This window comes from Ips typographus, unplaced genomic scaffold (genome assembly GCF_016097725.1).
Source record: "Ips typographus isolate SLU unplaced genomic scaffold, UJ_Ityp_2.0 IpsContig167, whole genome shotgun sequence".
Taxonomy (NCBI): Eukaryota; Metazoa; Arthropoda; class Insecta; order Coleoptera; family Curculionidae; genus Ips; species Ips typographus.
The window spans coordinates 58,821-82,716 of record NW_028098548.1 but is presented as its reverse complement, the minus strand read 5'-3'; the positions used below and the strand labels follow the sequence as shown (position 1 = coordinate 82,716).

At 34.7% G+C, this 23,896-nt stretch overlaps 2 protein-coding genes across 2 annotated transcripts; both read right to left on the bottom strand.

The window, feature by feature from the left end:
- Positions 1–19,865: 19,865 nt before the first annotated feature.
- Positions 19,866–21,495, bottom strand: LOC145739437 (uncharacterized). Its single transcript, XM_081994856.1, has 2 exons — positions 20,058–21,495; positions 19,866–20,001 (listed from the first exon to the last, which is right to left on the bottom strand). The coding sequence occupies exons 1-2, from the start codon at positions 21,493–21,495 to the stop codon at positions 19,958–19,960; spliced, it is 1,482 nt and encodes a 493-aa protein (XP_081850982.1). The 3' UTR covers positions 19,866–19,957.
- Positions 21,494–23,066, bottom strand: LOC145739438 (uncharacterized). The gene has a single exon (XM_081994857.1). The coding sequence runs from the start codon at positions 22,783–22,785 to the stop codon at positions 21,577–21,579; it is 1,209 nt and encodes a 402-aa protein (XP_081850983.1). The 5' UTR covers positions 22,786–23,066; the 3' UTR covers positions 21,494–21,576.
- Between the last annotated feature and the right edge of the window lie 830 nt (positions 23,067–23,896).

The following is a 23,896-nucleotide window of genomic DNA, read 5'->3' as shown; positions in this document are numbered from 1 at the left end:
CTGAAAATTTTCCAGTACGGCGCTGATTTTTTGGTTCAATTTAGTGTATTCAGTGAAAATTTCAGGTCCGTAACTGCCCAAATCCCAAATAATGGCCCAAATTGAGTTTCAAGTTAGTTGAGTGGGTTTTCTGTCATTTTCAGTTTGGTTTTCCAAGTTTAACAAGAAACAGGATTTTTTCTGAAAATTTTTCAATACGGCGCTGGTTTTTAGGTAGAATTTATTAAATTCAATGAAAATTTCAGGTCCGTAACCGCCCAAATACCCAAATAATGGTCCAAATTGTGTTTCAAGTTAGTTGAGTGGGTTTTCTGTCATTTTCAGTTTGGTTTTTCAAGTTTAACAAAAACCAGGATTTTTTCCGAAAATGTTCCAGTACGGCGCTGGTTTTTAGGTTCAATTTAGTATATTCAGTGAAAATTTCAGGTCCGCAACTGCCCAATTACCCAAGTTATGACCCAAATTGTGTTTCAAGTTAGTTGAGTAGGTTTTCTGTCATTTTCAGTTTAATTTTCCAAGTTTAAAAAAAATATGATTTTTTCTGAAATTTTTCCAGTACGGCGCTGATTTTTTGGTTCAATTTAGTATATTCAGTGAAAATTTCAGGTCCGCAACCGCCCAAATACCCAAATTATGGCCCAAATTGTGTTTCAAGTTAGTTTAGTGAGCTTTCTGTCATTTTCAGTTTGGTTTTCCAAGTTTAAAAAAAAACAGGATTTTTTCTGAAATCTTTCCAGTACGGCGCTGCTTTTTTCGTTCAATTTTGTATATTCAGTGAAAATTTCAGGTCCGTAACTGCCCAATTACTCAAATTATGGTCTAAATTGTGTTTCAAGTTAGTTGAGTAGGCTTTCTGTCATTTTCAGTCTGGTTTTCCAAGTTTAACAAAAAACAGAATTTTTTTTTAAAATGTTCCAGTACGGCGCTGGTTTTTAGGTTCAATTTAGTAAATTCAGTGAAAATTTCAGGTCCGTAACTGCCCAATTACCCAAATTATGGCCCAAATTGTGTTTCAAGTTAGTTGAGTGGGTTTTCTGTCATTTTCAGTTGGTTTTTCCAGTTTAACAAAAAACAGGATTTTTTCTAAAAATTTTCCAGTACGGCGCTGGTTTTTAACTTCAATTTAGTACATTCAGTGAAAATTTCAGGTCCGTAACTGCCCAAATACCCAAATTATGGCCCAAATTGTGTTTCAAGTTAGTTGAGTGAGTTTTCTGTCATTTTCAGTTTGGTTTTCTGTTTAACAAAAACCAGGATTTTTTCTTAAAATGTTCCATAACGGCGCTGATTTTTTGGTTCAATTTAGTATATTCAGTGAAAATATCAGGTCCGTAAATGCCCAAATACCCAAATTATGGCCCAAATTGGGTTTCAAGTTAGTTGAGTGAGTTTTCTGTAATTTTCAGTTTGGTTTTCCAAGTTTACAAATAAAACAGGATTTTTTCTGAAAATTTTCCAGTACGGCGCTGATTTTTTGGTTCAATTTAGTGTATTCAGTGAAAATTTCAGGTCCGTAACTGCCCAAATCCCAAATAATGGCCCAAATTGGGTTTCAAGTTAGTTGATTGGGTTTTCTGTCATTTTCAGTTTGGTTTTCCAAGTTTAACAAGAAACAGGATTTTTTCTGAAAATTTTTCAATACGGCGCTGGTTTTTAGGTAGAATTTATTAAATTCAATGAAAATTTCAGGTCCGCAACTGCCCAATTACCCAAGTTATGACCCAAATTGTGTTTCAAGTTAGTTGAGTGAGTTTTCTGTCATTTTCAGTTTAATTTTCCAAGTTTAACAAAAACCAGGATTTTTTCCAAAAATGTTCCAGTACGTCGCTGGTTTTTAGGTACTATTTAGTAAATTCATTGAAAATTTCAGGTCCGTAACCGCCCAATTACTCAAATTATGATCCAAATTGTGTTTCATGTTAGTTGAGTGGGTTTTCTGTCATTTTCAGTTTGGTTTTTCAAGTTTAACAAAAAATACGATTTTTTCTGAAATTTTTCCAGTACGGCGCTGCTTTTTTCGTTCAATTTTGTATATTCAGTGAAAATTTCAGGTCCGTAACTGCCCAATTACCCAAATTATGGTCCAAATTGTGCTTCAAGTTAGTTGAGTGAGTTTTCTGTCATTTTCAGTTTAATTTTCCAAGTTTAAAAAAAACATGATTTTTTCTGAAATTTTTCCAGAACGGCGCTGATTTTTTGGTTCAATTTAGTATATTCAGTGAAAATTTCAGGTCCGTAACTGCCCAATTACTCAAATTATGGCCCAAATTGTGTTTCAAGTTAGTTGAGTGAGCTTTCTGACATTTTCAGTTTGGTTTTCCAAGTTTAAAAAAAAAAACAGGATTTTTTCTGAAATTTTTCCAGTACGGCGCTGATTTTTTGGTTCAATTTAGTATATTCAGTGGAAATTTCAGGTCCGCAACTGCCCAATTACCCAAGTTATGACCCAAATTGTGTTTCAAGTTAGTTGAGTAGGTTTTCTGTCATTTTCAGTTTAATTTTCCAAGTTTAAAAAAAACAAGATTTTTTCTGAAATTTTTCCAGTACGGCGCTGATTTTTTGGTTCAATTTAGTATATTCAGTGAAAATTTCAGGTCCGCAACCGCCCAAATACCCAAATTATGGCCCAAATTGTGTTTCAAGTTAGTTGAGTGAGCTTTCTGTCATTTTCAGTTTGGTTTTCCAAGTTTTCAGGTCCGTAACCGCCCAAATACCCAAATTATGGTCCAAATTGTGTTTCAAGTTAGTTGAGTGGGTTTTCTGTCATTTTCAGTTTCGTTTTTCAAGTTTAACAAAAACCAGGATTTTTTCCAAAAATGTTCCAGTACGGCGCTGATTTTTTGGTTCAATTTAGTAAATTCATTGAAAATTTCAGGTCCGCAACCGCCCAAATACCCAAATTATGGCCCAAATTGTGTTTCAAGTTAGTTGAGTGAGTTTTCTGTCATTTTCAGTTTAATTTTCCAAGTTTAACAAAAAACAGGATTTTTTCTGAAAATTTTCCAGTACGGCGCTGATTTTTTGGTTCAATTTAGTATATTCAGTGAAAATTTCAGGTCCGCAACCGCCCAAACACCCAAATTATGGCCCAAATTGTGTTTCAAGTTAGTTGAGTGAGTTTTCTGTCATTTTCAGTTTGGTTTTCCAAGTTTAACAAAAAACATGATTTTTTCTGAAATTTTTCCAGTACGGCGCAGGTTTTCAGGTTCAATTTAGTACATTCAGTGAAAATTTCAGGTCCGCAACCGCCCAAATACCCAAATTATGGCCCAAATTGTGTTTCAAGTTAGTTGAGTGAGCTTTCTGTCATTTTCAGTTTGGTTTTCCAAGTTTAAAAAAAACAGGATTTTTTCTGAAATCTTTCCAGTACGGCGCTGCTTTTTTGGTTCAATTTAGTATATTCAGTGAAAATTTCAGGTCCGCAACCGCCCAAACACCCAAATTATGGCCCAAATTGTGTTTCAAGTTAGTTGAGTGAGTTTTCTGTCATTTTCAGTTTAATTTTCCAAGTTTAACAAAAAACAGGATTTTTTTTTAAAATTTTTCAGTACGGCGCTGGTTTTTAGGTACTATTTATTAAATTCATTGAAAATTTCAGGTCCGTAACTGCCCAATTACTCAAATTATGATCCAAATTGTGTTTCAAGTTAGTTGAGTAGGTTTTCTGTCATTTTCAGTTTGGTTTTCGAAGTTTAACAAAAAACAGGATTTTTTCTGAAAATGTTCCAGTACGGCGCTGATTTTTTGGTTCAATTTAGTATATTCAGTGAAAATTTCAGGTCCGCAACCGCCCAATTACTCATATTATGGTCCAAATTGTGTTTCAAGTTAGTTGAGTAGGTTTTCTGTCATTTTGTCATTTTTTTTTCAGGAGTGATATTACGTATAAGGTTAAAACAGTACAGTGTGTTGATAATTTTGTGTGGATGTTGTCTGTCGAGATTTGTATGTTTAGGATAAGATACCTTTTTACAGTTTTGTATCATCCGCCACAGACCGAGAATGCTAGATTTGTTCAGTTCTTTAGAGAATATCTAGAGGACTTGAGTGTGTTTGGGGGAGTCAATATAATTGTGGGAGACTTTAACTTTGATTTGACAAAACCATCTTTTTATGGTGAAAAGTTAATATCGGATGTGTATTTAAATGGATTCTCCCAAATTGTTGACGTTCCCACGCGGGTGACTGATAGGAGCCAGACATTGATTGATTATATAATTACCAATGACAAGAATCTTCCATTTAATGTTCATCAAACACCAAAGATTAGTGACCACTCTATATTGTCCGTTTGTCTTGATCGAGAACTAAATAAGGTTCCGAATATAATAAAGCGTTATCGTTCAATGAAGAATTATAACATAAATGTATTGCATGACTATTTTTTTGGTGTGCCATGGATGAATGAAAGTGGAGATGTGAATGTACTTGCGAATAATTTTGTTGACGATATGGAATCGATATTAAATAGCATGTGCCCTAAAAAAGATTACGTTTTTAAACCAAATTATTTGAATAAAGAGTGGATAACAGAGAGTGTGAGAGAAAATATGCAAATTAGAGATAATTTGTATATTAGAGCGGTTGGACAGGGAGGTGAAGATACTTGGGCGGAGTACAACAGAATGAGAAATTATATAGTGACACAAATAAAACATGAAAAAGAACGATATTTTAAGGAAATGATTGATGACAATAACAAAAATTCTATTGTAATGTGGAAGAAACTAAAATTGCTATTGCCCGGTAAACAGCTCACAACACCTGATGAGATCAAATTTGAGAATCTAACAATAACTGATGGATTTATAGCGGCCCAAAAATTTAATCAATTCTTTATTACTAGTATTGACGACGTTATAGATGGCATTCCTAAATACTTACCACCTGAACGGATTTTTCTGACTGTCCCTAAGGTATCTGTTCATTTTGGCAAATTTAAACAATTGACTATGAAAGATATGAAGAATATTTTAGCCGATATGAAAAATGTCGGAGGGGGCGAAAGTGGAATATCGAGGAAGGTCCTGTGTGATGTCTGTTGTGTGGCTGGCAATCGTTTGTTGGACATAATAAACACGTCGTTATGTAATGGTATATTTCCTGAAAGATGGAAGAAATCAACTGTCATTCCTGTGCCAAAAGTTTCAGCCACGACTCTTTATAATGAATTTAGACCTATCAATACAGTTCCGGTTTACGAAAAGGTGCTAGAACTGGCGGTGAAAAAACAGTTACAAGAGCACTGTGATGTCAACAGTCTTTTGGTGGTCAGTCAGTCTGGTTTCCGTGAACGTCACTCGTGTGAGTCTGTGGTTGTGAATTTGTGTGACATTTTTAAAAAAGAAATAGATAACGGTAATTTTGTCCTTGCAGTCTTTTTGGACTTTAGAAGAGCATTTGAAACGGTTTATAGGGGGCTGTTGTTGCGCACGCTGAGCGGCATGGGCGTGAAGGATATGGTTTTGAGTTGGTTCGAATCGTACTTGACTGGTAGGCATCAAATGGTTAAATTTAAAGAATGTACATCTGATTCTCTGGAGGTTCCGCATGGTGTTCCTCAGGGGACCGTATTGGGTCCTCTATTATTTTTATTGTATGTCAATGATATTGTTAGTTAATAATAATAATATGTATTTATTTAGCATAATAGCTATCCAATAAACAACTTAAAAGTATACAATGCAAAAAAAAAATGACTTATACAAAACACAGATAGAAAAAATACATTTATAAGTAAAACCGTCACTAAACACTACACTGCTCTAAAATATGTGTTCTGATCATTATCTTAAAACTACACAATTGATCACAGTCCCTAATTTTTCGTGGCAACATGTTGAATTTATACAATCCCTTATACAACACAGAATTCAACATTTGACTAGAACGACATCTTTCCATCAATACAAAATTTGAACAATTTCTTGTGCCATAATTATGTACATCTTTAAAAACCTTAATCCTATCACAAACATATGAGGGCAACAAATTATTTTTTATTTTAAATACAAACACATACACACTAAAATAAATTTTTTGCTTTACAGACAAAAAGTTTAAAACATTGAGCATAGTTTCGATCGGAGTATAACGGTTACATTTCAGAATAGTTCTCATTGCTCGGTTTTGGATTTTCTGGATCTGGTCAATCTTAAAAGCTGGTAAGTTATACAGTATGGAGGAACAGAATTCGAGATGAGGAGCAGCTATCGTGTTATACAATAACAATTTTGTAGCGAGTGATAACTGATGTCCTATTCTTGCAATAAAACTTACTTTTTTTGCGAATTTTCGAGTAACATAATCGGCATGAGCGTAAAAGTTAAGTTCAGAATCAAATGTTATTCCTAAGTATTTAATCTGGTTGGTATGATCAATTTTTCTGTTGTCAATAACTATATTTAGATCCTCAAAATTTACGTTTTTTAGACTATGACTTTTGCCAAAAATGCAAAACTTTGATTTTTCAATATTTACACACAATTTATTATTGCAAAGCCATTTGAATAATTTGGCCAGATCATTATTCACAGTACGCTGCATATCACCCAGATCTCCCCCCGTCAAATATAACATGGTATCATCCGCAAACATTTCTATTTTACATCCACTTACTGTACTAACAATGTCATTAACATATAATAAAAATAACAAGGGACCCAAAACTGTTCCCTGCGGAACTCCATTCAAAACATTTAATGCGTCAGATATGCTGTCCTTAAATTTAACCCTTTGCTGTCTATTAACCAAATACGAATTAAACCACCTCAAAACGTCACCCTTAATGCCCATGTTGTCAAGCTTACGCAACAATACCTCCCTATTAACGGTCTCGAAAGCCCTCCTAAAGTCTAGAAATACAGCCATAACAAAATTACCCTTATCTATCTCTCTCTTAAAAATATCACACAAGTTAATAACTACAGTTTCGCACGAGTGACGTTCCCGAAAACCAGACTGATTGACTATCAACAAGTTATTTATGTTACAGTGTTCCTGCAACTGCATCTTAACTGCCGCTTCTAATACCTTTTCATAAACTGGTACAGTATTAATAGGTCGAAACTCGCTGTACAAATTAGTGTTTGATACTTTCTGTATGGGAATGACCATTGTCTCTTTCCAGTCATTTGGAATCAGTTGTGTAAATGAATGTAAAATTGAACTATTTGCCGATGACACCATGCTTTATTTGGCTGGGAAGAATCTGGACTTTATGCAGAACACTATAAATTGTGAACTAGGGAAGCTGTTTAAGTGGTTGTGTATCAATAAGCTTTGTGTTAATGCTTCAAAGACAAGGTTTTGTGTATTTGGCAAAAAAGCTCACTTGAGGCAAGTAAATTTTGAACATTTGAACATAACCATTAACAGCCAGAGAGTTGAGCGCGCTCACCAGATCAAGTATTTGGGTGTTTTATTTGATTCGTGTTTGGACTTCCACGCTCATGCTGATTGCGTCACACGCAAATTTGCAAAGAAAGTTAGTTTTATTGCCAGAGTGGGGGGTCAATTGTCACTCGGTACCAGATTATTGTTATATAATAGCATAGCTGCCCCACATCTGGAATTCTGCTCTTGTCTGTTGTACAACTTGCCATCTTTTAAGATCGAACAGATTCAGGTTGTGCAAAATCGAGCAATGCGAACGATTTTAAAGTGCAATAGGTATACCCCTACTGCAACAATGCTCAATGTTTTAAACTTTTTGTCAGTCAAACAAAAAATTGTATTTAGCGTCCATGTATTTGCTTTTAAATTAAGAAACAATCTGTTGCCTTCTTACATTTGTGACAGGATTAAGGTTTTCAGCGATATTCACACCTACAGTACAAGGCATTGCTCAGATTTTGCATTAATAGAGAAGTGTCATTCTAGTCACATGCACAATTCTATACTGTATGGAGGCTTGCTCGATTTTAATATGCTGCCTAGTACTCTTAAGGACTGCAAAGATTTGAATGTTTTTAAAAAATTGATTCGAAATTATGTATTGTCTTCAAAATTTTAATCTGTTTTACTATACCCGATTGATATTTTACTCTTTTATTTTTTATTCTATAATTTATAGTACCGTAGTTTTAAGTTTACTGATACCTGTACTTGTTTTTCCTTATAGCCTTGTGCTAAATAAAGACAATTATTATTATTATAATTTGGGTATTTGGGCGGTTGCGGACCTGACATTTTCACTGAATATATTAAATTGAACCAAAAAACCAGCGCCGTACTGGAAAATTTCGTTTTTTTTTAAACTTGGAAAACGAAACTGAAAATGATAGAAAACCTACTCAACTAACTTGAAACACAATTTGGACCATAATTTGGGTAATAGGGCAGTTACGGACCTGAAATTTTCACTGAATATACAAAATTGAACGAAAAAAGCAGCGCCGTACTAGAAAAATTTCAGAAAAAATCATGTTTTTTGTTAAACTTGGAAAACCAAACTGAAAATGACAGAAAACCTACTCAACTAACTTGAAACACAATTTGGGCCATAATTTGGGTATTTGGGCAGCTACGCACCTGAAATTTTCACTGAATGTACTAAATTGAACCTAAAAACCTTGCGCCGTACTGGAAAATTTTCAGAAAAAATCCTGTTTTTTGTTAAAATTGGAAAACCAAACTGAAAATGACAGAAAACCCACTCAACTAACTTGAAACACAATTTGGGTCATAACTTGGGTAATTGGGCAGTTGCTGACCTGAAATTTTCACTAAATTAACTAAATTGTACCTAAAAACCAGCGCCGTACTGGAACATTTTCAGAAAATATCCTGTTTTTTTTTAAACTTGGAAAGCCAAACTGAAAATGACAGAAAACTCACTCAACTAACTTGAAACACAATTTGGGCCATAATTTGGGTATTTGGGCGGTTGCGGACCTGATATTTTCACTGAATATACTAAATTGAACCAAAAAACCAGCGCCGTACTGGAAAATTTTCAGAAAAAATTCCGTTTTTTTTTAAACTTGGAAAACGAAACTGAAAATGATAGAAAACCTACTCAACTAACTTGAAACACAATCTGGACCATAATTCGAGTAATTGGGCGGTTACGGAACTGAAATTTTCAATGAATTTACTAAATTGTACCTAAAAACCCGTGCTGTGCTGGAACATTTTCAGAAAAAATCCTGGCTTTTGTGAAACTTGGAAAACCAAACTGAAAATGACAGAAAACCCACTCAACTAACTTGAAACACAATTTGGGCCATAATTTGGGTATTTGGGCAGCTACGTACCTGAAATTTTCACTGGATGTACTAAATTGAACCTAAAAACCTTGCGCCGTACTGGAAAATTTTCAGAAAAAATCCTGTTTTTTGTTAAAATTGGAAAACCAAACTGAAAATGACAGAAAACCCACTCAACTAACTTGAAACACAATTTGGGTCATAACTTGGGTAATTGGGCAGTTGCTGACCTGAAATTTTCACTAAATTAACTAAATTGTACCTAAAAACCAGCGCCGTACTGGAACATTTTCAGAAAATATCCTGTTTTTTTTTAAACTTGGAAAGCCAAACTGAAAATGACAGAAAACTCACTCAACTAACTTGAAACACAATTTGGGCCATAATTTGGGTATTTGGGCGGTTGCGGACCTGATATTTTCACTGAATATACTAAATTGAACCAAAAAACCAGCGCCGTACTGGAACATTTTCAGAAAAAATCCTGTTTTTTGTTAAACTTCGAAAACCAAACTGAAAATTACAGAAAAGCATTTTTGGCAAAAGTCATAGTCTAAAAAACGTAAATTTTGAGGATCTAAATATAGTTATTGACAACAGAAAAATTGATCATACCAACCAGATTAAATACTTAGGAATAACATTTGATTCTGAACTTAACTTTTACGCTCATGCCGATTATGTTACTCGAAAATTCGCAAAAAAAGTAAGTTTTATTGCAAGAATAGGACATCAGTTATCACTCGCTACAAAATTGTTATTGTATAACACGATAGCTGCTCCTCATCTCGAATTCTGTTCCTCCATACTGTATAACTTACCAGCTTTTAAGATTGACCAGATCCAGAAAATCCAAAACCGAGCAATGAGAACTATTCTGAAATGTAACCGTTATACTCCGATCGAAACTATGCTCAATGTTTTAAACTTTTTGTCTGTAAAGCAAAAAATTGATTTTAGTGTGTATGTGTTTGTATTTAAAATAAAAAATAATTTGTTGCCCTCATATGTTTGTGATAGGATTAAGGTTTTTAAAGATGTACATAATTATGGCACAAGAAATTGTTCAAATTTTGTATTGATGGAAAGATGTCGTTCTAGTCAAATGTTGAATTCTGTGTTGTATAAGGGATTGTATAAATTCAACATGTTGCCACGAAAAATTAGGGACTGTGATCAATTGTGTAGTTTTAAGATAATGATCAGAACACATATTTTAGAGCAGTGTAGTGTTTAGTGACGGTTTTACTTATAAATGTATTTTTTCTATCTGTGTTTTGTATAAGTCATTTTTTTTGCATTGTATACTTTTAAGTTGTTTATTGGATAGCTATTATGCTAAATAAATACATATTATTATTATAAAACCTACTCAACTAACTTGAAACACAATTTGGATCATAATTTGAGTAATTGGGCGGTTACGGACATGAAATTTTCAATGAATTTACTAAATTGTACCTAAAAACCAGCGCCGTACTGGAACATTTTCGGAAAAAATCCTGGTTTTTGTTAAACTTGAAAAACCAAACTGAAAATGACAGGAAACCCACTCAACTAACTTGAAACACAATTTGGACCATAATTTGGGTATTTGGGCGGTTACGGACCTGAAATTTTCATTGAATTTAATAAATTCTACCTAAAAACCAGCGCCGTACTGAAAAATTTTCAGAAAAAATCCTGTTTTTTGTTAAACTTGGAAAATTAAACTGAAAATGACAGAAAACTCACTCAACTAACTTGAAACACAATTTGGGACATAATTTGGGTATTTGGGCGGTTGCGGACCTGAAATTTTCACTGAATATACTAAATAGAACCAAAAAATCAGGGCCGTACTGGAAAAATTTCAGAAAAAATCATATTTTTTTTAAACTTGGAAAATTAAACTGAAAATGACAGAAAACCTACTCAACTAACTTGAAACACAATTTGGGTCATAACTTGGGTAATTGGGCAGTTGCGGACCTGAAATTTTCACTGAATATACTAAATTGAACCAAAAAATCAGCACCGTACTGGAAAAATTTCAGAAAAAATCCTGTTTTTTTTTTTAAACTTGGAAAACCAAACTGAAAATGACAGAAAGCTCACTCAACTAACTTGAAACACAATTTGGGCCATAATTTGGGTATTTGGGCGGTTGCGGACCTGAAATTTTCACGAATGTACTAAATTGAACCTGAAAACCTGCGCCGTACTGGACAAATTTCAGAAAAAATCATGTTTTTTGTTAAACTTGGAAAACCAAACTGAAAATGACAGAAAACCTACTCAACTAACTTGAAACACAATTTGGGTCATAACTTGGGTAATTGGGCAGTTACGGACCTGAAATTTTCACTGAATATACAAAATTGAACCAAATAACCAGAGCCATACTGGAAAATGTTCATAAAAAATCCTGTTTTTTGTTAAACTTAGAAAACCAAACTGAAAATGACAGAAAACCCACTCAACTAACTTGAAACACAATTTGGGTCATAACTTGGGTAATTGGGAAGTTGCGGACCTGAAATTTTCACTGAACTAACTAACTTGTACCTAAAAACCAGCGCCGTACTGGAAAAATTTCAGAAAAAATCATGTTTTTTGTTAAACTTGGAAAACCAAACTGAAAATGACAGAAAACCTACTCAACTAACTTGAAACACAATTTGGGTCATAACTTGGGTAATAGGGCAGTTGCGGACCTGAGATCTTCACGGAATGTACTAAATTGAACCTTAAAACCTGCGCCGTACTGGAAAAATTTCAGAACAAATCATGTTTTTTTTTAACTTGGAAAACCAAACTGAAAATGACAGAAAACTCACTCAACTAACTTGAAACACAATTTGGTTCATAATTTGGGTAATTGGGCAGTTGCGGACGTGAAGTTTTCACTGAATATACTAAATTTAACCCAAAAATCAGCGCCGAAGTGGAACATTTTCAGAAAAAATCCTGGTTTTTGTTAAACTTGGAAAACCAAACTGAAAATGACAGAAAACTCACTCAACTAACTTGAAACACAATTTGGTTCATAATTTGGGTAATTGGGCAGTTGCGGACGTGAAGTTTTCACTGAATATACTAAATTGAACCAAAAAACCAGCGCCGTACTGGAAAAATTTCAGAAAAAATCATGTTTTTTTTAAACTTGGAAAACCAAACTGAAAATGACAGAAAACCTACTCAACTAACTTGAAACACAATTTGGGTCATAACTTGGGTAATTGAGCAGTTGCTGACCTGAAATTTTCACTTAATTAACTAAATTGTACCTAAAAACCAGCGCCGTACTGGAACATTTTCAGAGAAAATCCTGTTTTTTTGTTAAACTTGGAAAACCAAACTGAAAATGACAGAACACCTACTCAACTAACTTGAAACACAATTTGGGTCATAATTTGGGTAATTGGGCAGTTACGGACCTGAAATTTTCACTGAATATAGAAAATTGAACCAAATAACCAGCGCCGTAGTGGAAAATTTTCAGAAAAAATCCTGTTTTTTGTTAAACTTGGAAAACCAAACTGAAAATGACAGAAAACTCACTCAACTAACTTGAAACACAATTTGAACCATAATTTGGGTAATTGGGCAGTTACGGACCTGAAATTTTCACTGAATATACTAAATTGAACCAAAAAACCAGCGCCGTACTGGAACATTTTCAGAAAAAATCCTGTTTTTTGTTAAACTTCGAAAACCAAACTGAAAATGACAGAAAACCTACTCAACTAACTTGAAACACAATTTGGATCATAATTTGAGTAATTGGGCGGTTACGGACCTGAAATTTTCAATGAATTTACTAAATTGTACCTAAAAACCAGCGCCGTACTGGAACATTTTCGGAAAAAATCCTGGTTTTTGTTAAACTTGAAAAACCAAACTGAAAATGACAGAAAACCCACTCAACTAACTTGAAACCCAATTTGGGCCATTATTTGGGATTTGGGCAGTTACGGACCTGAAATTTTCACTGAATATACTAAATTGAACCAAAAAATCAGCGCCGTACTGGAAAATTTTCAGAAAAAATCCTGTTTTATTTGTAAACTTGGAAAACCAAACTGAAAATTACAGAAAACTCACTCAACTAACTTGAAACCCAATTTGGGCCATAATTTGGGTATTTGGGCATTTACGGACCTGATATTTTCACTGAATATACTAAATTGAACCAAAAAATCAGCGCCGTTATGGAACATTTTAAGAAAAAATCCTGGTTTTTGTTAAACGGAAAACCAAACTGAAAATTACAGAAAACTCACTCAACTAACTTGAAACACAATTTGGGCCATAATTTGGGTATTTGGGCGGTTGCGGACCTGAAATTTTCACTGAATATACAAAATTGAACCAAAAAACCAGCGCCGTACTGGAAAAATTTCAGAACAAATCATGTTTTTTTTTAACTTGGAAAACCAAACTGAAACTGACAGAAAACTCACTCAACTAACTTGAAACACAATTTGGGTCATAACTTGGGTAATTAGGCAGTTGCGGACCTGAAATTTTCACTGAGTTACCTAAATTGTACCTAAAAACCAGCTCCGTACTGGAACATTTTCAGAAAAAATCCTGGTTATTGTTCAACGGAAAACCAAACTGAAAATTACAGAAAACTCACTCAACTAACTTGAAACACAATTTGGGCCATAATTTGGGTATTTGGGCGGTTGCGGACCTGAAATTTTCACTGAATATACAAAATTGAACCAAAAAACCAGCGCCGTACTGGAAAAATTTCAGAACAAATCATGTTTTTTTTTAACTTGGAAAACCAAACTGAAAATGACAGAAAACTCACTCAACTAACTTGAAACACAATTTGGGTCATAACTTGGGTAATTAGGCAGTTGCGGACCTGAAATTTTCACTGAGTTACCTAAATTGTACCTAAAAACCAGCTCCGTACTGGAACATTTTCAGAAAAAATCCTGTTTTTTGTTAAACTTGGAAAACCAAACTGAAAATGACAAAAAACTTACTCAACTAACTTGAAACACAATTTGGGCCATAAGTTGGGTAATTGGTCAGTTACGGACCTGAAATTTTCAATGAATTTACTAAATTAAACCTAAAAACCAGCGCCGTACTGGAAAAATTTAAGAAAAAATCATGTTTTTTTTAAACTTGGAAAATGAAACTGAAAATGACAGAAAACCTACTCAACTAACTTGAAACACAATTTGGACCATAATTTGAGTAATTGGGCAGTTACGGACCAGAATTTTTCACTGAATGTACTAAATTGAACCTAAAACCAGCGCCGTACTGGAAAGATTTCAGAAAAAATCCTGTTTTTTGTTAAACTTGGAAAACCAAACTGAAAATGACAGAAAACTCACTCATCTAACTTGAAACACAATTTGTGCCATAATTTGGGTAATTGGGCAGTTACGGACCTGAAATTTTTACTAAATTGTACCTAAAAACCAGCGACGTACTGGAAAATTTTCAGAAAAAATCCTGTTTTTTGTTAAACTTGAAAAACCAAACTGAAAATGACAGAAAACTCACTCATCTAACTTGAAACACAATTTGTGCCATAATTTGGGTAATTGGGCAGTTACGGACCTGAAATTTTCACTGAATGTACTAAATTGAACCTAAAAGCCAGCGCCGTACTGGAAAATTTTCAGAAAAAATCCTGTTTTTTGTTAAAATTGGAAAACCAAACTGAAAATGACAGAAAACCCACTCAACTAACTTGAAACACAATTTGGATCATAATTTGAGTAATTGGGCGGTTACGGACCTGAAATTTTCAATGAATTTACTAAATTGTACCTAAAAACCAGCGCCGTACTGGAACATTTTCGGAAAAAATCCTGGTTTTTGTTAAACTTGAAAAACCAAACTGAAAATGACAGAAAACCCACTCAACTAACTTGAAACCCAATTTGGGCCATTATTTGGGATTTGGGCAGTTACGGACCTGAAATTTTCACTGAATATACTAAATTGAACCAAAAAATCAGCGCCGTACTGGAAAATTTTCAGAAAAAATCCTGTTTTATTTGTAAACTTGGAAAACCAAACTGAAAATTACAGAAAACTCACTCAACTAACTTGAAACCCAATTTGGGCCATAATTTGGGTATTTGGGCATTTACGGACCTGATATTTTCACTGAATATACTAAATTGAACCAAAAAATCAGCGCCGTTATGGAACATTTTAAGAAAAAATCCTGGTTTTTGTTAAACGGAAAACCAAACTGAAAATTACAGAAAACTCACTCAACTAACTTGAAACACAATTTGGGCCATAATTTGGGTATTTGGGCGGTTGCGGACCTGAAATTTTCACTGAATATACAAAATTGAACCAAAAAACCAGCGCCGTACTGGAAAAATTTCAGAACAAATCATGTTTTTTTTTAACTTGGAAAACCAAACTGAAACTGACAGAAAACTCACTCAACTAACTTGAAACACAATTTGGGTCATAACTTGGGTAATTAGGCAGTTGCGGACCTGAAATTTTCACTGAGTTACCTAAATTGTACCTAAAAACCAGCTCCGTACTGGAACATTTTCAGAAAAAATCCTGGTTATTGTTCAACGGAAAACCAAACTGAAAATTACAGAAAACTCACTCAACTAACTTGAAACACAATTTGGGCCATAATTTGGGTATTTGGGCGGTTGCGGACCTGAAATTTTCACTGAATATACAAAATTGAACCAAAAAACCAGCGCCGTACTGGAAAAATTTCAGAACAAATCATGTTTTTTTTTAACTTGGAAAACCAAACTGAAAATGACAGAAAACTCACTCAACTAACTTGAAACACAATTTGGGTCATAACTTGGGTAATTAGGCAGTTGCGGACCTGAAATTTTCACTGAGTTACCTAAATTGTACCTAAAAACCAGCTCCGTACTGGAACATTTTCAGAAAAAATCCTGTTTTTTGTTAAACTTGGAAAACCAAACTGAAAATGACAAAAAACTTACTCAACTAACTTGAAACACAATTTGGGCCATAAGTTGGGTAATTGGTCAGTTACGGACCTGAAATTTTCAATGAATTTACTAAATTAAACCTAAAAACCAGCGCCGTACTGGAAAAATTTAAGAAAAAATCATGTTTTTTTTAAACTTGGAAAATGAAACTGAAAATGACAGAAAACCTACTCAACTAACTTGAAACACAATTTGGACCATAATTTGAGTAATTGGGCAGTTACGGACCAGAATTTTTCACTGAATGTACTAAATTGAACCTAAAACCAGCGCCGTACTGGAAAGATTTCAGAAAAAATCCTGTTTTTTGTTAAACTTGGAAAACCAAACTGAAAATGACAGAAAACTCACTCATCTAACTTGAAACACAATTTGTGCCATAATTTGGGTAATTGGGCAGTTACGGACCTGAAATTTTTACTAAATTGTACCTAAAAACCAGCGACGTACTGGAAAATTTTCAGAAAAAATCCTGTTTTTTGTTAAACTTGAAAAACCAAACTGAAAATGACAGAAAACTCACTCATCTAACTTGAAACACAATTTGTGCCATAATTTGGGTAATTGGGCAGTTACGGACCTGAAATTTTCACTGAATGTACTAAATTGAACCTAAAAGCCAGCGCCGTACTGGAAAATTTTCAGAAAAAATCCTGTTTTTTGTTAAAATTGGAAAACCAAACTGAAAATGACAGAAAACCCACTCAACTAACTTGAAACACAATTTGAACGATAATTTGGGTAATTGGGCAGTTACGGACCTGAAATTTTCACTGAATATACGAAATTGAACCTAAAAACCAGCGCCGTACTGGAAAATTTTCAGAAAAAATCCTGTTTTTTGTTAAAATTGGAAAACCAAACTGAAAATGACAGAAAACCTACTCAACTAACTTGAAACACAATTTGGGTCATAACTTGGGTAATTGGGCAGTTGCTGACCTGAAATTTTCACTAAATTAACTAAATTGTACCTAAAAACCAGCGCCGTACTGGAACATTTTCAGAAAATATCCTGTTTTTTGTTAAACTTCGGAAACCAAACTGAAAATTACAGAAAACCTACTCAACTAACTTGAAACACAATTTGGATCATAATTTGAGTAATTGGGCGGTTACGGACCTGAAATTTTCAACGAATTTACTAAATTGTACCTAAAAACCAGCGCCGTACTGGAACATTTTCGGAAAAAATCCTGGTTTTTGTTAAACTTGGAAAACCAAACTGAAAATGACAGAAAGCTCAGTCAACTAACTTGAAACACAATTTGGGCCATAATTTGGGTATTTGGGCGGTTGCGGACCTGAAATTTTCACTGAATGTACTAAATTGAACCTGAAAACCTGCGCCGTACTGGAAAAATTTCAGAAAAAATCCTGTTTTTTGTTAAACTTGGAAAACCAAACTGAAAATGACAGAAAACCTACTCAACTAACTTGAAACACAATTCGGGTCATAACTTGGGTAATAGGGCAGTTGCGGACCTGAAATTTTCACTGAATGTACTAAATTGAACCTAAAAACCTGCGCCGTACTGGAAAAATTTCAGAAAAAATCCTGTTTTTTTTTTAAACTTGGAAAACCAAACTGAAAATGACAGAAAGCTCACTCAACTAACTTGAAACACAATTTGGGCCATAATTTGGGTATTTGGGCGGTTGCGGACCTGAAATTTTCACTGAATGTACTAAATTGAACCTGAAAACCTGCGCCGTACTGGAAAAATTTCAGAAAAAATCCTGTTTTTTGTTAAACTTGGAAAACCAAACTGAAAATGACAGAAAACCTACTCAACTAACTTGAAACACAATTTGGGTCATAACTTGGGTAATAGGGCATTTGCGGACCTGAAATTTTCACTGAATGTACTAAATTGAACCTAAAAACCTGCGCCGTACTGGAAAAAAATCAGAAAAAATCGTATTTTTTGTTAAACTTGAAAAACCAAACTGAAAATGACAGGAAACCCACTCAACTAACTTGAAACACAATTTGGGCCATAATTTGGGTATTTGAGCAGTTACGGACCTGAATTTTTCACTGAATATACTAAATTGAACCAAAAAATCAGCGCCGTGCTAGAAAAATTTCAGAAAAAATCTTGTTTTTTTTAAACTTGGAAAATTAAACTGAAAATGGCAGAAAACCTACTCAACTAACTTGAAACACAATTTGGGTCATAATTTGGGTATTTGGGCGGTTGCGGACCTGAAATATTCACTGAATATACTAAATTGAACCAAAAAACCAGCGCCGTACTGGAACATTTTCAGAAAAAATCCTGTTTTTTGTTAATCTTCGAAAACCAAACTGAAAATTACAGAAAATCTACTCAACTAACTTGAAACACAATTTGGATCATAATTTGAGTAATTGGGCGGTTACGGACCTGAAATTTTAATAATAATAATAATTGTCTTTATTTAGCACAAGGCTATAAGGAAAAACAAGTACAGGTATCAGTGAACTTAAAACTACGGTACTATAAATTATAGAATAAAAAATAAAAGAGTAAAATATCAGTCGGGTATAGTAAAACAGATTAAAATTTTGAAGACAATACATAATTTCGAATCAATTTTTTAAAAACATTCAAATCTTTGCAGTCCTTAAGAGTACCAGGCAGCATATTAAAATCGAGCAAGCCTCCATACAGTACAGAATTGTGCATGTGACTAGAATGACACTTCTCTATTAATGCAAAATTTGAGCAATGCCTTGTACTGTAGGTGTGAATATCGCTGAAAACCTTAATCCTGTCACAAATGTAAGAAGGCAACAGATTGTTTCTTAATTTAAAAGCAAATATATGGACGCTAAACACAATTTTTTGTTTGACTGACAAAAAGTTTAAAACATTGAGCATTGTTGCAGTAGGGGTATACCTATTGCACTTTAAAATCGTTCGCATTGCTCGATTTTGCACAACCTGAATCTGTTCGATCTTAAAAGATGGCAAGTTGTACAACAGACAAGAGCAGAATTCCAGATGTGGGGCAGCTATGCTATTATATAACAATAATCTGGTACCGAGTGACAATTGACCCCCCACTCTGGCAATAAAACTAACTTTCTTTGCAAATTTGCGTGTGACGCAATCAGCATGGGCGTGGAAGTCCAAACACGAATCAAATAAAACACCCAAATACTTGATCTGGTGAGCGCGCTCAACTCTCTGGCTGTTAATGGTTATGTTCAAATGTTCAAAATTCACTTGGCTCAAGTGAGCCTTTTTGCCAAATACACAAAACCTTGTCTTTGAAGCATTAACACAAAGCTTATTGATACACAACCACTTAAACAGCTTCCCTAGTTCACAATTTATAGTGTTCTGCATAAAGTCCAGATTCTTCCCAGCCAAATAAAGCATGGTGTCATCGGCAAATAGTTCAATTTTACATTCATTTACACAACTAACAATATCATTGACATACAATAAAAATAATAGAGGACCCAATACGGTCCCCTGAGGAACACCATGCGGAACCTCCAGAGAATCAGATGTACATTCTTTAAATTTAACCATTTGATGCCTACCAGTCAAGTACGATTCGAACCAACTCAAAACCATATCCTTCACGCCCATGCCGCTCAGCTTGCGCAACAACAGCCCCCTATCAATCGTTTCAAATGCTCTTCTAAAGTCCAAAAAGACTGCAAGGACAAAATTACCGTTATCTATTTCTTTTTTAAAAATGTCACACAAATTCACAACCACAGACTCACACGAGTGACGTTCACGGAAACCAGACTGATTGACCGCCAAAAGACTGTTGACATCACAGTGCTCTTGTAACTGTTTTTTCACCGCCAGTTCTAGCACCTTTTCGTAAACCGGAACTGTATTGATAGGTCTAAATTCATTATAAAGGGTCGTACCTGAAACTTTTGGCACAGGAATGACAGTTGATTTCTTCCATCTTTCAGGAAATATACCATTACATAACGAGGTGTTTATTATGTCCAACAAACGATTGCCAGCCACACAACAGACATCACACAGGACCTTCCTCGATATTCCACTTTCGCCCCCTCCGACATTTTTCATATCGGCTAAAATATTCTTCATATCTTTCATAGTCAGTTGTTTAAATTTGCCAAAATGAACAGATACCTTAGGGACAGTCAGAAAAATCCGTTCGGGTGGTAAGTATTTAGGAATGCCATCTATAACGTCGTCAATACTAGTAATAAAGAATTGATTAAATTTTTGGGCCGCTATAAATCCATCAGTTATTGTTAGATTCTCAAATTTGATCTCATCAGGTGTTGTGAGCTGTTTACCGGGCAATAGCAATTTTAGTTTCTTCCACATTACAATAGAATTTTTGTTATTGTCATCAATCATTTCCTTAAAATATCGTTCCTTTTCATGTTTTATTTGTGTCACTATATAATTTCTCATTCTTTTGTACTCCGCCCAAGCATCTTCACCTCCCTGTCCAACCGCTCTAATATACAAATTATCTCTAATTTGCATATTTTCTCTCACACTCTCTGTTATCCACTCTTTATTCAAATAATTTGGTTTAAAAACGTAATCTTTTTTAGGGCACATGCTATTTAATATCGATTCCATATCGTCAACAAAATTATTCGCAAGTACATTCACATCTCCACTTTCATTCATCCATGGCACACCAAAAAAGTAGTCATGCAATACATTTATGTTATAATTCTTCATTGAACGATAACGCTTTATTATATTCGGAACCTTATTTAATTCTCGATCAAGACAAACGGACAATATAGAGTGGTCACTAATCTTTGGTGTTTGATGAACATTAAATGGAAGATTCTTGTCATTGGTAATTATATAATCAATCAATGTCTGGCTCCTATCAGTCACCCGCGTGGGAACGTCAACAATTTGGGAGAATCCATTTAAATACACATCCGATATTAACTTTTCACCATAAAAAGATGGTTTTGTCAAATCAAAGTTAAAGTCTCCCACAATTATATTGACTCCCCCAAACACACTCAAGTCCTCCAGATATTCTCTAAAGAACTGAACAAATCTAGCATTCTCGGTCTGTGGCGGATGATACAAAACTGTAAAAAGGTATCTTATCCTAAACATACAAATCTCGACAGACAACATCCACACAAAATTATCAACACACTGTACTGTTTTAACCTTATACGTAATATCACTCCTCACCAACATCAAGACTCCCCCAGTTCTCCTGTTAGTCGTCACACACTGTTCCATGCGATAACCGTCGATGTTCAATTCGACTTGCTCCACATCCGCACACACATGGGTTTCCGACAAACACAACAACATGGGCCTCCAGTCATTCAACAGCATCATTATATTGTCTTTATTATTTAAGTAACCCTGACAATTAACATATAAAACACTGGATGTTAGGGCTATATTTACATCTAATTGCTATTGGAGAAATTTGTTTTTCCGGGATTTTTCGATGCGCTTAAAGGTTTCGCAATTTGCGTGATCCCATACTACATGATCAGTCTTCAAATTCATCTTATACTTCTCATTAGATGCAATGCAGTTTGTACATTTGACGGAAACTCCCTGGCAATCTTTGATGTCGTGCTCACCGTTACATTTAGCACAGGTCTTTTTGTCCCTACATTCCTTCTGGAAGTGTCCATATTTATTACAATTATAGCATCGGATAATACCATAATCGTTGTAAACCCAGTAACGACCCCAGCCCAAGTTCAATTTTTGATTCTCAATCAGCGAGTTATAAGTAACAGAATCGGCTTCCACAATTAAATTAAATTTCCTGTTCAACAACTGCGTTCTTCTAAGAATCTTTATTTTAAAGTTTTTGTTGTTTACTCGAAGGTCATTCTGTTTAGCAACTCTTTCTATAATTTGTTCTTCTGTAGACTCATACTGATCCTCATGAATACCGACAACTTTAATTCTATGCTCCCGTGTTTTTGGCCTATCTACTTGATAGTCACTTCCAAGTTTTGTCTGAATCTCCGATTGGACTGCAGAGATCTCTCTTTCATTTCCACACGTAAGCACCAGCCCCCCATCTCTTGTTGGACGTCCCATTGAGACGCCAATGCCCAGCTCTTCCGGATTGACTCTGTCCTGCAAATCCTTTTTTACCTGTTTCACATCTTTTTGCTGGCCCTTTTGTTTAACCAATAGGACCTTGCTGTTATTGGATGATTTAGCCGCAGTCGAAGCATACGTAGGCAGGACCGAGTGAGCGACAGTAGGGTTTATAATCTGCGATTTCTTTAACTCAGCTATTTGTACTTTAAGGGATTGATTCTCAGTTACGAGTTTGTCCACTTTATCGTTTAGCTCATTTGTGGTTTTCAGCAGCAAACTTAAAGTACGATGTATGCCTTCAATGAGACTCTGATCAATACCATCTTCAACCCTGCTCCGCTTTCTCGGTCTCGGACAACTCAGGGGATCATCACTGCATCGTCCACACTTCCAGGTCAATCTTCTCATATGAAACCCTCTCAGATCTACATTTTCGCATTTGCCATGATAGTAGTTTTTACACTCCACACATTGAACAATGCTCTTTGCATCTTCAAACAGTGCTTTACATTTAAAACAATTCATTCCACCAGGATCATCTCCGTCCGCACTCTCCATCACTACGGACTCGCTGACCGCCTTATCACGGCCGGGCAATACCGATGCCTATCTTATCTGTTTTTATATAAACACACAAATTGATTCAGTTTCTATTGTTCACACTTATTTACTGAGTTACCGCTAACCGGATTATCGGACAGTTCAAAAATACATCCAATCGGATTAATGACACCAAACTTTACCACCAGTGCGAAAACCGCGACTTTCCAAGTATTATTTCACTTGCAATATACAATCCAAAACAGAGCTCTGTACAAGCACGTCCGACACTTTAGCTATCCGACACTGTATTCACTTCTGGCTTCTTCTTTTCAATGAATTTACTAAATTGTACCTAAAAACCAGCGCCGTACTGGAACATTTTCGGAAAAAATCCTGGTTTTTGTTAAACTTGAAAAACCAAACTGAAAATGACAGGAAACTCACTCAACTAACTTGAAACACAATTTGGGCCATAATTTGGGTATTTGGGCGGTTGCGGACCTGAAATTTTCACTGAATATACTAAATTGAACCAAAAAATCAGCACCGTACTGGAAAAATTTCAGAAAAAATCATATTTTTTGTTAAACTTGGAAAACCAAACTGAAAATGACAGAAAACCTACTCAACTAACTTGAAACACAATTTGGGTCATAACTTGGGTAATAGGGCAGTTGCGGACCTGAAATTTTCACTGAATGTACTAAATTGAACCTAAAAACCTGCGCCGTACTGAAAAATTTCAGAAAAAATCCTGTTTTTTGTTAAACTTGGAAAACCAAACAGAAAATGACAGAAAACTCACTCAACTAACTTGAAACACAATTTGGGCCATAATTTGGGTATTTGGGCAGCTACGCACCTGAAATTTTCACTGAATGTACTAAATTGAACCTAAAAACCTGCGCCGTACTGGAACATTTTCAGAAAAAATCCTGTTTTTTTTTTAAACTTGGAAAACCAAACTGAAAATTACAGAAAACTCACTCAACTAACTTGAAACCCAATTTGGGCCATAATTTGGGTATTTGGGCATTTACGGACCTGATATTTTCACTGAATATACTAAATTGAACCAAAAAATCAGCGCCGTTATGGAACATTTTAAGAAAAAATCCTGGTTATT